General features: G+C 47.0%; 1 protein-coding gene across 3 annotated transcripts in view; it reads right to left on the minus strand.

The window, feature by feature from the left end:
* Positions 1-315: 315 nt before the first annotated feature.
* The window catches only part of LOC128342179 (intercellular adhesion molecule 5-like), a 130516-nt gene continuing 116666 nt past the window's right edge, over positions 316-14165 (minus strand). For all 3 annotated transcript variants that reach the window (XM_053289190.1, XM_053289188.1, XM_053289187.1), the window contains 5 exons: positions 9118-9435; positions 6797-7078; positions 5758-6039; positions 4652-4894; positions 316-2641 (listed from right to left, as the gene is read on the minus strand). In XM_053289190.1, coding sequence (XP_053145165.1) covers positions 2436-2641; positions 4652-4894; positions 5758-6039; positions 6797-7078; positions 9118-9435 — 1331 coding nt within the window. In that variant the 3' untranslated portion in view covers positions 316-2435. The remainder of the gene's footprint in view (positions 2642-4651; positions 4895-5757; positions 6040-6796; positions 7079-9117; positions 9436-14165) is intronic.

Consider the following 14165-nt stretch of genomic DNA (forward strand, 5'->3'; position numbering starts at 1 on the left):
AGTGGCCCACCAGATGCCTCTGGGAAGCCCACTGGCAAGATTTGAGGGCATGCCGAGAAGTAACAGTAGGAAAGAGGGCAACTGGTATTCAGAGGCATCCTGACAGACCTGTGCTCCATGGAAATAGTAAAGGTGTGTATGATGCATAGAGTTAAAAATAAAACCTCAAAATGTATGAAAAAGTTCTAAAATTAATAACAACACAGCAGCTAAGGATGTGTCATCATTGTTTGCTTAATCTCCCCTGAAAAATGACTCATATGCTGTACTGCTAGCAACTTACAAAGTTTCCTAGAAACAGAGGAACTCAGCAGGTTACAGTGAACTTTTCATTTATTTTAGAAAACTCTTTTTTCAAAAAACAAATCATATCAGCTTTATTATTTAAATTGTTGGTTTCACTCAATACCACTGTCACCCAGTGTGCTATATTTGCTATAAACTCCAGTTGATGCCAATAGATGTATTTATAACCTCCAGTTGATGATCTTGGTGAAGTTTTAAGTATTAGAGTTTTTAATTATATGAAATTTTTTAATTGTTCTGTTTAAGATTGTGAACCACCCAAAGATTTGCAAATAGGTGGTAGAGAGATGTGCTAAATAAAAAGAAATCCATGTTAACCCATTTCATTACCTTATCCTTGCAATGAAATACATACAAAATATGATACATAAATATTTGATTGGAACTTTCTAGATATTACAAAAACAATTTTTTAAAGCTATCACATTTGGGCAATGCATAAAACACTGACAGTCCCTGAAGGTCACCTCTCCCAAGTGTGATGGATTTCTTTTCTTGTCCGTCCCGCCCCCCCCCCCCCCGCCCCAAAGTTTCAGACCTCGGATTTGTTATTTGGGTAGTCATCAATCAGAACATACATTTAAAGATAGAGTGGGGATGGGGAAAACCCTCTCATATGCAAAGATAGTTTTAAATCAAGAAGTCTGTAAAAATCCAGATGCTTCTATGATTATAACAAGTTCAAGGGTTGACTACAGAGGGAGGTGGGTCTCCTATTCTCCTACTGGAGGGCCATTTCACACATTATAGAGCAGCAAACCTGTGCCTGGCACCATGTGTGCACTCAAGGAGACATGCCAATCCTGGTTCTCAAACAAGTGCGTACTTGGGATGATACATGTGCCGGCTACAGTGACACTTTCAGATGTACAGTGCAACCAAAGATTGTAATGCAGGTAGGAGCCTTGTGGGTATTTTCACAGAACCTTTCTTGCACCATTTTGTCACATGGACGGAACACAGAAGAGAAACCAACATGTACATTGTAGCCAGCACAGTTTTCACATTCACAGTACCTAGCAATTTTAACCCAAAGCCCTTCTACACCTGTGTGAAAATACCCTGAGTTATACTTTTATTGCACCACAGGTGTGAAAAAATGAGAGCATGGAAACACACGCTCTTGTTTCCCTTTCTGGTCTTTTGAAGACACAGCTGTTTCCTTCATCTTAAAGAGTATGCTGTTTTCAGGTGTAAAGGGTGACTTCTGCCTATTTATGCTCTTCCAGTGGAAATCACTTCATTGTCCAAATCTTCTTCCAGTTGGAAAAGGCTCCCTGCTTTTCAAGCTGACATTCATAAATATAAGTAGATTTAGAGTTATGATACACAGCATGATTCTTAAACAAGACAAATGTGAGTCCACATGCCAGAAAGCACATTAGAAAACCATCCCAGGTTCCTGCCACAAGATGTGGGCTTTGCCACTGCCTAAGCCACAAGAGTTGTTCATGTCCCAACTAGTGCCACGTTGCCCTATGAAAAGTTCACCAGACAATGGTCCCAGAAGTAGAAATGATTTCCAGACTGTTGTCTGCAATCATGTTATTGCCTTCAGATAATTCCAGGAAATCTAGTGATACAAAAGTGATCCAGGCAGACACTACACCCTGCAGGGGATGCTCAGCCCCGAATCCTCCACTGTTGGGAGAAGAGCTCTTTCTGGATGTGGTTCCTCCATTCTTTACCCACTTCAGTACAATATCCGGTCTCCTTGTGTTGCTTCCCATCAGATTACTGAACGCAGCTCTCTTTCAGGACATCTGGTCCGGGCAGATCAGTGTGTGAAGGTCTCAGCTGCCTGCCTGTTTCTCTCTTGCGCTCCAAGTCTGCAGCAGTGGGATTTGGGGTGGAAAGTGATGGGGAGGTCTTGTGAAAGGTACACGAATCACGAACCTCTGCTTCCATCTCTTCAGATGGGCTCTCTTGTAGTGAATGCTGCCAACAGCCATCAGAAAGTGCAAGCACCATCACTCTCCAAGAATGCCGAAGTCCAGTTAGAGGACTGCCCACCACCATTTGTTCAGCTTCTGAAGAACGTTTTCCCCATCTCTGCCCCTAGGAAGGTGGGCAGCTGCAGCTGCAGTCTTGCTGGCATGAGGATAAGCTCCCAGGAGTCTCCTGCCCACTTAGCAACTGTCCGTCTCAGTCTGTGCATTGCCATTCAGTGACTTCTGCTCCATAGGGTGTCCAGCAGCTTGCTGCTTCTGCTTTAGGACGTATTTCCTAATCTTATGGGCATTGTAGTACATCCTGTAGGCCACCCCAGCAACACAAGCAATCGCCACCGCACCGAGGCACAGCAGACCTATTAGCAGGGTGTTGGGTTGGGTAACTGTGAAAGGAAAAGACAAATGAATTTAAATTAGGTGCCTCAGAATCCCACAAGGTGCAATTCTGCCATCTAGAAATCTGCTCCACACCTTGTGTTTAAGACAGCACAACAATAACTCTTGCGACTGGGACAAAAACTTTTGTTCTGTGCCAAAGGTTCAAGCAGATGAACCTGGATAGATCTCCCTATAAGCATAGGAGCACCACACTGCTAGATTGCTGCTGATTCCTACAGGGGTGTTGCCATTTAATATCAGACCTACCTAACCTTCCAGAACTAGTTTGTACCTGGGAGTTTCTAGTCTGGTTTTTTTAGCCTACTTTCCAGTAGGCTTATGAGATCACCCGGCATCCTGTGTTTGTGTCTGTGTGTCCCCCACTATCAACTTCACAATGCCTGGACCAATATGAAACAAATTGAGTACAGTTGTAGGGACACATAGGGACACCTCAACGGTGTAGTTTGTGATGATGTCATCCACCCCAATCCAAGATGGCGGACATGTAACTTTTGAGGCGCAAGTGTTTCAAGGCCTCAAAAGTTTATGTGTCTGCCATCTTCTGAACTGCTTAACCAATGTGAACCGCTTAACCAATTTGGACCAAATTTGCTACAGCTGTAGGGACACATAGGGATGTCCAAATGGAATGGTGTGTGATGACATCATCCACTCCAATTCAAGATGGTGGCCGCGTGAACATCTGAGGCACAAGCAGGATAATTTGTGGTCTGTCTAACCGATTTAAACCAAATTGCATACAGTTGCAGTGAGTGACACACAGGAAAACCTCAACGGCATAGTTTGTGTTGATGCCATCCACCCCGATCCAAGATGGTGGACGCATACACTTTGGAGGCACAAGTGGGCTAACTTGTGAACCGCTTAAACAATTTGAACCAAATTTGCTACAGCTGTAGGGACACATAGGGACACCTCAACAGCATTGATTGTGACAATGTCATCCAAACCAATTCAAGATGGTGGACGCATACACTTTGGAGGCACAAGTGGGCTAACTTGTGAACAGCTTAACCGATTTGAACAAAATTTGCTACAGCTGTAGGGACACATAGGGACACCTCAATGACATAGATTGTGACAATATCATCCAATCCAAGTCAAGATGGCAGACGCATAAACATTTGAGGCGCAAGTGCAATAACTTGTGGACAGTCTAACTGATTTGAACCAAATTTTCTACAGCTGTATGGACACATAGAGATATCCCAATGGTGTAGTTTGTGATGTCATCCACCTTGATCCAAGATGGTGGATGTGTGAACCTTTGAGGCGGAAGTGCACTAATTTGAGGACTGTCTAACCCATTTGAACCAAATTTGACACAGTTGTAGTGAGTAACACACAGGGACACCTCAATGGTATAGTTTGTAATAATATCATCCACCGTGATTCAAGATGGTGGATACACGAACATTTGAGGTGCAAGAGATCTAACTTATGAACCTTGATCTGAACCAAATTTAGTCCAGTTGTAGAGAAAGTGGGCTGATTAGTTCTTACTAGAACAACTTGTCTTTTAATGGTTGCTGTTTGACATAGTAAGACCATAAAGCTAAGGTATGCACCATTCCAAAAACAGCATTCAGTGTTTTAGGGTAATTACCATTTATTTATTCACTCACGTGTCACGTCCCCCAAAGCTGCCACCTGACAAAGTCTAATTAATAAGCCAACAGCTACACTGAGATTTGGACTCCTCTCACAGATCTAAACCGACAGGAGTTTCTCCAAAAAGAGTTTCTCTGCCCTAATGCTTAGTATCTGCTTGCCAATGGAAATGTTCTCAACCATTTGGACTGGTTCACAGCTGGAGACAAGACAAGGCTGATTGAGGTCACTGGCCAAGATTACTATCCATTGGCCACCTTGGGATAAGTTTATAATTCACAATCTGACTCTATCTTTGTGGACAGTTCATTGCAAGGTTCCCCATCCTCAGCTGCCCACTGCAAGTACAAGGACTAGATTTCACAGGGAGATTAGCTTACACTCAATACGGATGGTCACGTATCTAACATCAGAGCCATGTTCATTGGTGGCGTTGCACCGATAGAGCCCGTCCTGATCTCTGGTGATGCGCTGTGGTGTCCCAAGTTTATACAGCACTGTATCCTTCCTGCATTCAATGGTTGGCTTTGGATTTCCCCAGGCTGAGCAGAAGAAAGTCTCCTCATTGCCTTCTGTCCAGTCCAAGCTACTGGGACAGCTAGTATCATTCATTCGCGGCCCATCTAAAACAGAGCAGACAACATGGTTATTTTTTCTTGGCTATGTGGAATGAATGCAATTGTTTTTAAAAGATATTTTCTACCCCACTTCTTGCCCAAGGTGGCTTAACGCCACCTCGTGTTGCAACCTGTTTCCCCATGCAAAGTTGAGGGGAAAATGGTGGCAATTTCACCCAGTTTAGATAAGGTGCTTTGGATTCTTTGGATGTAACATGGATCCCAGAATCTGCATAGATGTGACCATGCTACAGAGGATGGAGAATGAGGGGGAAATCCTGCACACAGGGGTTGGTAGGCAGATGGATAAGCTAGTATTCTTTGTGCAGGGAATTTGTTTGTATGGTGGAGCAGACCATCATGCAAGATACCACCTGTAGTTTGAAGTTGGAATGAGTGCTTGTAACTGGAATAAGAACTAGGCCTGCATCCATGTATGCAAAGAGGCCCAGTTTGCATAATTTTTACCAGTAGCGGCCAGTAGGAGGGGTGGACAAACAAGCTGCAGGTGTGGATCATTCCCACACTCCAATCAGTGCCCCAGCCACCTTGTTCTATCTTGTTTCACCTGCCACGGTGTTAACTCTTGGTGCACGGTCTGGTTATTTGTCCGGTTTCCCAACCCTGAGCTCCTGGGGTTAATGTGGTATTGGGCAGAACAAGACACAGCAAAGCAAACAGGGCAGGAAAAGAAGAGTGGGAATGAGCCTTTCCTGCAGCTTCTTTACCACCCCACCCCACCCCACCTGTTCTGGCTGCCATTGATTTTCATTATCTGCAGAATATATTATTCTGTTGCCAAAACTGGAATATTCTCATTCATTCATTCATTCATTCAGCCTCCCATGATTTATGTAGTTCCTACTCACAGAAGACAGTGAGCTTTGCAGAGGTCTTCTTTACAACTGGGACTGGGTGCCCATCCACCATCAGCTCCACTTCGCATGTAAATTCCCTCCCATCATCTTCTTCCTGGGCTGTCCAGACAACTTGCAGAGAAGAATTGCTTGCAGATGCGAAGGTTTCCTTGGCGTCTCTGATCTGCATTTTAATGCCAGGGGATCCAGTGCCACTAGAATTGCACGTGAAGGTCACAGCCTCGTTGACAAGCACCGCTTGGGGGTCAACATGCAGGATGGGGTCAGGCAAACCTGTGAGGGAATTCAGCAGAGCCCCTGTTACTACATCAGGACTGCTTGAGTGACTACAGTTATTGGCCTACTAACAGGGCACTCCACCCTCCCCATCTTGATCTGGGCCTCAAAGACCAAGGAAAAGTATGGGCACCAGGAGGGCAGGTTGTAAGCCAGCACAGATTGTAACATTGCACAGCATCATTACTGATCACCTGGCACGTCTGTGCTTCCTGGCTTTGTGGAGCTTGAGCCAAAATGAGAGAGCCTTAACTCCGGTCTTGGGCCAGCAAGTTTTTGGACTAGCAAAAGCAATGTCAAGTTAGCTTCGCTCAGCTGCATTTTAGAAAGTGTCTATCAATAGATTAGCTATAGGAAGGGCATTCCTCACTTTTGCAGAGGACAGGACATTTAGAAAACAGTTTCAGAGTTGGAGAAGCAGTTTATTGGTAGCACCAACATGTTTTTCTGTCTTTTTAAACTGAAAAACATCTCCATCTCTGAGGATGGCAGTTGCAGCCACGCTTCTGCTCTTCTTCCTGATGGCCAATGGCTGATGGCTGCCATTTTCTTTTCCCCAATTGCATTGTGAAATTATGCTTTCCCACTGCATCCTGAAGAAGAAATTGGTGTGTGTGTGTGGCGGGTGTGTGTGTGTGTTGCTTTTCAAATGAAGGTAATTCCACTGTGTTAAGTGTATTATTCTTTTCAGTTTGGCTGGAGGAGAACTCTGCCTCAGACATTCTCAGGTGCTAATTACAGATACGATACTCACTGTACACAGCCACAGTTTTTGTTGCCGTTCTGATTATCGGCCCCAGAGAGACTGTGCAGTTCAGCTCATGTTTTCCTACTGAGGAGGAGGATGCCTGAGCCTTGGCTGTGGCCGTATCATTCCACACATTGACGCTGAACTTCAATCTCTCCCCAGCAAAAGTCAGGTCAAACCGGGCCTCTTTGGCCGGGAAAACCCCAGCCACCTCACATTCCACATCCATCTCAGTACTGATCTCCAGTATGTCATGTAAGGTGTTGAGACGGGGATCCACAGGGAAATCTGTAAAGGCAGTAAGGGAAACCATGCTTGTTATTTTAAAAGCAACCATTTAAAATCAATCAATCAGTCATACAATTATTATATTTACAGTTATTACTCTTAGAATTTCTATAATATTTTTGCTAAGCACTCAAGGCATAATCTCAGCAATCCTTCCAACAAGAAGGTAGGCCACTTCTGCAAAGTACGTGGCTTCTTTAGTACTCATGAATACAATGAATCAATCTATAGAATGCAACCACTGCAGTGGTCTGTCCTTGTGATATTTTATGTGATATTTTATGGGCTAATCTCCTCCTATGTGGGGGGTGGGGGGAGAGGACGGATTTACATCCATCATTGGCAAGCCTTTGACTTGTGGCAGTTCAGCCCCAGGAGGTGCACATTCCACTTCCAGCAGGGAATATCCACCACATCTGGCTCCCAGGCACTCACTGCCCACTCTGAGTTGGGCGCAAATGAAGTAAATGGCGAGCGGGAGCAGCAGAACCAAGAGCAAAAGAGCTGATCATCCATTGCCTGGCATAGTATCTTGGAGACAGAGTGGGCCAGGCGCGTAACAATGATAGGGCAAGGGGAGACAGTTGTCTGGGGGCCCCACTGCCTGGAGGGGCACCCCAGAGGCACCTCATGTGACTCCCCATTGCCCCCTGCCCAGCCCCATAGCCTCTCAGCCACTTGCCCTCTTCGCCGTCTCTCCTGCTTGTTCTGCTGGCCGGCAATCAAAGCAGCAGGCAAGCTGCCAAGAGCTCCTTTTCTCCCGCCTCTCAGCTGATCGGCGGGTGGGCGGGGCTTCCACGGAGGCCTCCGTGCAGGCCGCAGTGAAGCCTGAACTCGAGTAGGGCCCAAGCAAGCCAGGAAGGAGGAGGCAGCCAGAGTGTTCTCTGCAGCAGAAGACCCCTTGCTGCCCTGCTTAACCCAGACCAGCATTTGCCAGGTAGAGTGTGAACTCCTTTTTGTGGTTACCTTTCCCGCCCCCCCCCCCCATATATAGGGATCTGCTTGCCATAGGGCTTAGATATGAGGGGGGGGAGGGACCGAGAAGTCTCTGAATATTTATTTTGAAACAGCTTGGAAAATTTGCTGGCTTAAAAAAAACTATCTAAAAAGTCCTATAAGTGGCTTGTTTCATGGCAGAAAATTACAAAAACTTCTGGAACAGTATTTTATTAATTTTATCTATTCATTCATTCATTTATAAATGCACTTATGTTCAAGTTGTTTTGCAACCCAGAAGGTCTGAGTGAGAACTGTGAAGCATGTGTGGTGCTTTTATTTTATTTTTCTTGTGTGTGAACTGCTCCCCAATAACTTGCAGGGACTTCAGGGTAAATCTGGCCAACATGTGAATGCAGCACCTCCATTCCAGAGGAGATGTGTCTTAAAGGGCTTTAAAAGCCTCCTGTGAAAAACCTCCTGCAATCAAACTTGACTGAATTTGTTCAGAATTCTGAGAAAACAAATATAGGTTCACCCTGCATGGTTGAAAGTCTCCTTTGCTAATCTGCAGCGAGGGGCCCATTTTAATCATTCATCTTTCTAGTGTGTTCTAGGCATTAAAAGTAATACAAATGTATAGTACTCAATGTATATCACTATATATTGTGACGTGTGTGTGTGTATTCAGTGAAATGTATTTGCAGGCAGCATACTTATTTTGGAATATCAGACTTAAATCCTTGGGGGCCTGGGGTGTGCGGAGGCCCTGGACTTGGGGGGGGGGGCATTTTAAAATCTTGTCTCTGGGCCCACTCCAACCTTGCTACGCCCCTGGAGTGGGCCTGCCTCCAACCCAATCTCATAGACATGAGAATGAAATAAAGAAATCACATTTTACCGATGGAAAACAGAAGACAAATGAGACTTCCCCTGTGATCTGAATTCTAGTTGTATAGTCACTGTAAACAAGGAAATCCACCCCTACAAGCATTTGAAAAAGTCACACCAACACCACCTGTGATAACTGGATTTAGGCCAATGAGCAGAAACTCAGTTAATTCCCATCTTTTGGCTTGTTGCGGTTTCTGATATGAACTCACCAACTACTGTTACTGATTGGTTCTGGGAAGCCTTTTCAAAGAGCTGCCCTTCGGGCCTCAGATCCAAGGCTGCCTGGCAGCTAAACTCCTCCCCATTGTCAGATAGCTGAGCAGTTATGCTGTGGGTCGCCACGACGTCACCAGCTTCCAATGCCGAGTGCTCCTTAAATGTCTCTTGGTGTAGTTTCGTCTCTGCTTTCAGGAAGGTCACAGTGAGGTTCCGTCTGGGGGCAACATTGTGAACCCGACATGTCAAGTTATATTCCTTGCCCACCTCCATCTCTGGCAACGGATCCAACACGATTCGCTCTGGAGATCCTGGAATGATGTAAAAAGTGATACGTTTTAGTCTGTTAACATATTTTAGAGATGAAGAAACAGCAAAAGAAAGAACTCTTTTTCTAATGCAGCTCAGGAATAATTATTCTCATATATCCCAGGCAGGGGCAGAGCCACCACTGGACGACCGGGTTCAAAGAACTCGGGCCGCCATCCCTCAGGGGCCACGCCTCATGGCCCCAACAAACACCCTGCGTCTGCTGTCAGATGCAGGGGACGTGGCTAAGCACTCCCTGCGTCTGACAGCAGATGCAGGGAATGGGGCGAGGGGGGCCATGGCAGTGGCAGAACATGGGCCGCTGTTGGCCTCCCTCTGCTCCTGATCCCAGGTGCAATGGATAACATCTCCAGACCCCTGCTAACTAGGCAAAGAGGCACCTTTTTAACATGGTGATTCTCTCTATTTAGCAGGGGAGAGCAACTGGTCCTATCCACCCCCAGCACAGTAACACTCCAGTGACTGTTGCTGGTGTCTATCTTGTTTCTTTTTAGATTGTAAGCCTTTTGGGGGACAGGGATCCACCTTATTTATTTATTATTTCTCTATGTAAACCGCTTTGGACACTTTTGTTAAAAAGCAGTATATAAATATTTGATTGATTGATTTCTATACTGCCCTTCCAAAAATGGCACAGGGTGGTTTACACAGAGGAATAATAAATAAATAAATAAGATGGATCCCTGTCCCCAAAGGGCTCACAATCTATTTGTTGTTGTTGTTAAGGCCAAGGCCATTGCCGAACAGTGCCCCCCACATCAAACCCCCCCCCCCGCCGTCCCAATTTGCAAATGTGATTCTGCTTGCAAATGTGGGGGGGGGCAGAATACGGGCAGGCTGATAGCAGCAAACCCCAAACCAGGGAGTTATGGGTTCATCTTGTAATGGACTGAGGGGTCAAGCTCTTGAGCTCACCCACAGCAGAACTTTCCCAAAGGATTACCTCCTCTCCACAGCCTTGTTTAGACATTACACAAAGTGGGGTCGCTGTCCTCGCACACAGTGTCCGTAGTGTGTTTGAAAGCCCCTACACTGATGCATCCCAAAACCCCACACCACCATGCTGCTCTCTACACTTACATCATTAATCTGAAGGTGGGAGGAATCCTTCTGGTGATGTGGAGCACTAGGGCACCCCAGCCTTTCTAACCCCAGAAAGAATCTCACCACCAACTGTAAGAATGGAGAGGAGAGGGCAAGGTTCCAGAATTCATCCCTGTGGAGATGGAGCTCCCAAGCACACTCTTCATGCATGAGTCCAGCATCCCCACTTTGTAAAGGTAAAGTGTGCCGTCAAGTCAATTTCAACTCCTGGCACCCACTTTGTACAGCATCTGAATAGGGCTGATGTTTCATCCAAGTCTCTTGACAGGTAGTCTACCCAAACAGTCAATCATGTAGCAAAACTGTTCCTGAACGGTACTTCTGACTGCAGGTGGGGTACCTGCATGTTTGGAAACTCCGAATTTAAAAAAACAACCACTATCCACATTGAAAGGAACTCATCTAACCCTTTCCCATCACATGCTAGTTTTCAGTGAGTAGGCAGTGTTTTGTTTCAGGGAAGAATTCAGTTGTGCACTTCCTGGCCTGCAGTCAGAAATGGCACTGTGCAAGTTGACCAGCGTTTTGTCTAGACTGAGCCTACAACAGAATGAGGTAATGTAGAGACATGCCTTTGCTGGAGCAAAAACAGCACATAGTGTGGGGGAAAGAGATGTCCTCATCCGTAGGTCACATCTGGGTTGCAGGAAACCCCCCACTTAAACTGCAGTTAGAAATGTCTGATTAAATACAATTCTACCCAAATCTAGCTCTTGCGGTCCTGCTTATGTGGTTACATGAACATATGAACACAGAGGCCAGGCCACTGGTCCACCTAGCCCAGGGGGGCACAAGGTTGGCTCCCCAGCTGTTGCTGAACTACAATTACCATCATCCCCAGCCACATTCAATGATGGCAGGGAGTACCTGTACCACGGGGGTATTTGCAGGGCTCCCAGCGGGGACTCAGAGCCCTCCTGCCTTCCTATCTGAGGATTGCTAGCTTGAAGCGGACACATGTTCAGCAATGTATCCACGCAGAAGGGGAGCTCCTGATTGGCTGGCTGGCTATGTGCTGAAGTTCAGTGGGCCCTTCCCTTCCCTTCCGTGTACCTTTCCCCAAAACAAGTTTCCCTGTCAAGTGCCAGGGCTGTTGCAGTTCATTGCTCTTTCTCCCTCCCTGCCACAGCCTGTCCTGCCCTCTACCCAGGGGTGTAGATATAATTGAGCAAATGGGTTCAAAGAACCCGGGCCCCCAGGCTCCGAGGGCACCCAAACGCCACCCCTCCCAATTTTCATCATTATCTCCCTCATTCCAAGAGGCAACCAGAGAGAGGGGCGAACACAGGCCCCCTTTCCCCTAGCTCCGCCCCTGCCTCTACCTGCTCAAAAGACAGCAAATGGAGAAGTCAGAGCACCAGGAAGTGATTAAACACACTTCCTGCCGCTCCATCGTCTTCGCCCTCTACTTTGTGAATAAGCAAAGGGTGAGGCATGGTGAGGAAGAATAGAAGGAGTGTCCCCAACCACCAATCCAGCACCTGCAAAGGCCAGATGGGAGGTCCCTGTGGTGAACAGGCTGGCAAACTCCCTCCTTGCATGGTGCTCTTGCAAAACCTTGCAAGGCTCTGGTTGGGAGCCTCCTGTCTGACCCTTGGAGGTTTTTGAGAAGGGGCTCTGCAGGTACCGTGTGAGGAGGGGCTGTGGGCAATCTGTGGGCGGTGGGCAATCTTCCCTCCTTGTGCTGGTCGCCTCGCAGAGCTCTGCAGCGGTTGGATCAGGTGGCTCGGCATGAAGGGCATTGCGTGAAGAGGGAAGGTAGCCAGCAGCCCCCACCTCATGTCTCACCTGAGCTGTTCCTGGTGCATTGCTGCCTCCCTTGCTAATGCCATCCATCTATCCATCCTTCCATCCTCCTCCATTTCTCTGCATCTGGAGTGCTGCCATGTGTGGCTCCCAGCCCTGGCCATGCCTCTGGCTCCAGCAGCAGGTCCCACAGGTCCCTGACTGTGTTCACTGCAGTCAGTAGAGTAGGGATGTGCACGGACCGCAGAAGTGTGATCCGACGCCGGGCGGAGGTGTGTGTCTCGCTTTAAGGGCGGGGAGGTTGTACTTACCCCTGCCAGCACACACGTCACATGTTGCGTGAACACGCTGTGCGGCAGGCGGGTGACCGTCAGGCGCATGCACGGAAGTCACTTCCGCTTTTACTGGTCAACAAGTGGGCAGGGGTGGCAGGGAGAAACGCTGCTGCCCCGAAAATTTCTCTTCAAAATGGAGCGCCGGAGGGGGGAAAGCGGCGAGACGGGTAAGTACACCCCCCAGCCCACCCCCCGCCGCCCTTAAAGCAAGACACACACACACCCCGGCGTCGGACCGCCGGACCGGGCCACTTGCAAACATGGCCTGCAGACCGGTTCGTGCACATCACTACAGTAGAGCCCAAGGCAATACTGGGAGGAAGACGGACAGACAGACAGACAGCTAAGGAAGGCAGATTAAGGAGAATGGGCTGGTTGCTGGCAGCATCTTCTCATGGCCCTGGCCTCCTTGAAAGGCACGAAAGGTGACAAGGCCATCAAAATAAGGTGGTCAGCAAGCTGGCTCCTCTCTTCAAGCTACACCCTGTTTAAATGCTTCTGAGGCTGTGATTGGTGGAGGTAAGGCAAGGCAGCATTTTGCACCTCACCTCAGGCACCAAAATACGTTGGGCTGCTCCTGCCTGCATTGTGCGGATTTTGTGAAATATTGAAAAATGGCAAAATAAATTATAAAAACACAGAGATATGGAAGTCTGTTTGATTTGCATAATTTATACAGGTTGCAAAAACTGTGTTTTCTGAGTGCAGCCTCTGAATGACCTCGGTGCAGAATTTCAGTCTTTTCGAATGCAAGCCATATATATATATATATGAATGAATGCAGTCTTGACTCTGGGTGCAAAATCAGTATTAGAGCAATGGGAGAAACAGGTAAGGAGGTACCCCAAATTTTCATTGGTACACAGCCCAAGAGAACCCTCTCGAGTTTACCAGTTGGATGACAAATCAGGTCTGGAAGGGCATGTAGGGAGCCGTTCTTGGTGTCAAACTCTTTTCCTCACCAAAGCCTGATTCCTGACACTTGATGCAAACTATTTCTGTTTGGACTGAAGTAACTAGGGCTAACCTGGGCCAATAAGGGACATTTTGATATTTCATTTTAACGAATGCTTCTGTATGCATTTTAATATATTGCTAACCACCCTTAGGACAGGGCAGGATACAAATCCCTATCACAGGAACATAGGAAGCTGCCATATACTGAGTCAGACCATTGGTCTATCTAGCTCAGTATTGTCTTCACAGACTGGCAGCGGCTTCTCCAAGGTTGCAGGCAGGAATCTCTCTCAGCCCTATCTTGGAGAGGCCAGAGAGGAAACTTGGAACCTTCTGCTCTTCCTAGAGCGGCAACTCCATCCCCTGAGGGGAATCTCTTACAATGCTCACACTTTTAGTCTCCCTTTCATATGCAGCCAGGGTGGACCCTACTTAGCTAAGGGGACAAGTCACTCTGAACAGGATTGGTGCCAGATCTTTAGATCAAACTTTACCTTTTTAAATAGCACATTAAAATGTTGATGATGAAGCTTAAGGTGAATTTCATCCTTCAGTGGGGCAGGGAGGGT

This window comes from Hemicordylus capensis, chromosome 2, assembly GCF_027244095.1.
Source record: "Hemicordylus capensis ecotype Gifberg chromosome 2, rHemCap1.1.pri, whole genome shotgun sequence".
NCBI lineage: Eukaryota > Metazoa > Chordata > Lepidosauria > Squamata > Cordylidae > Hemicordylus > Hemicordylus capensis.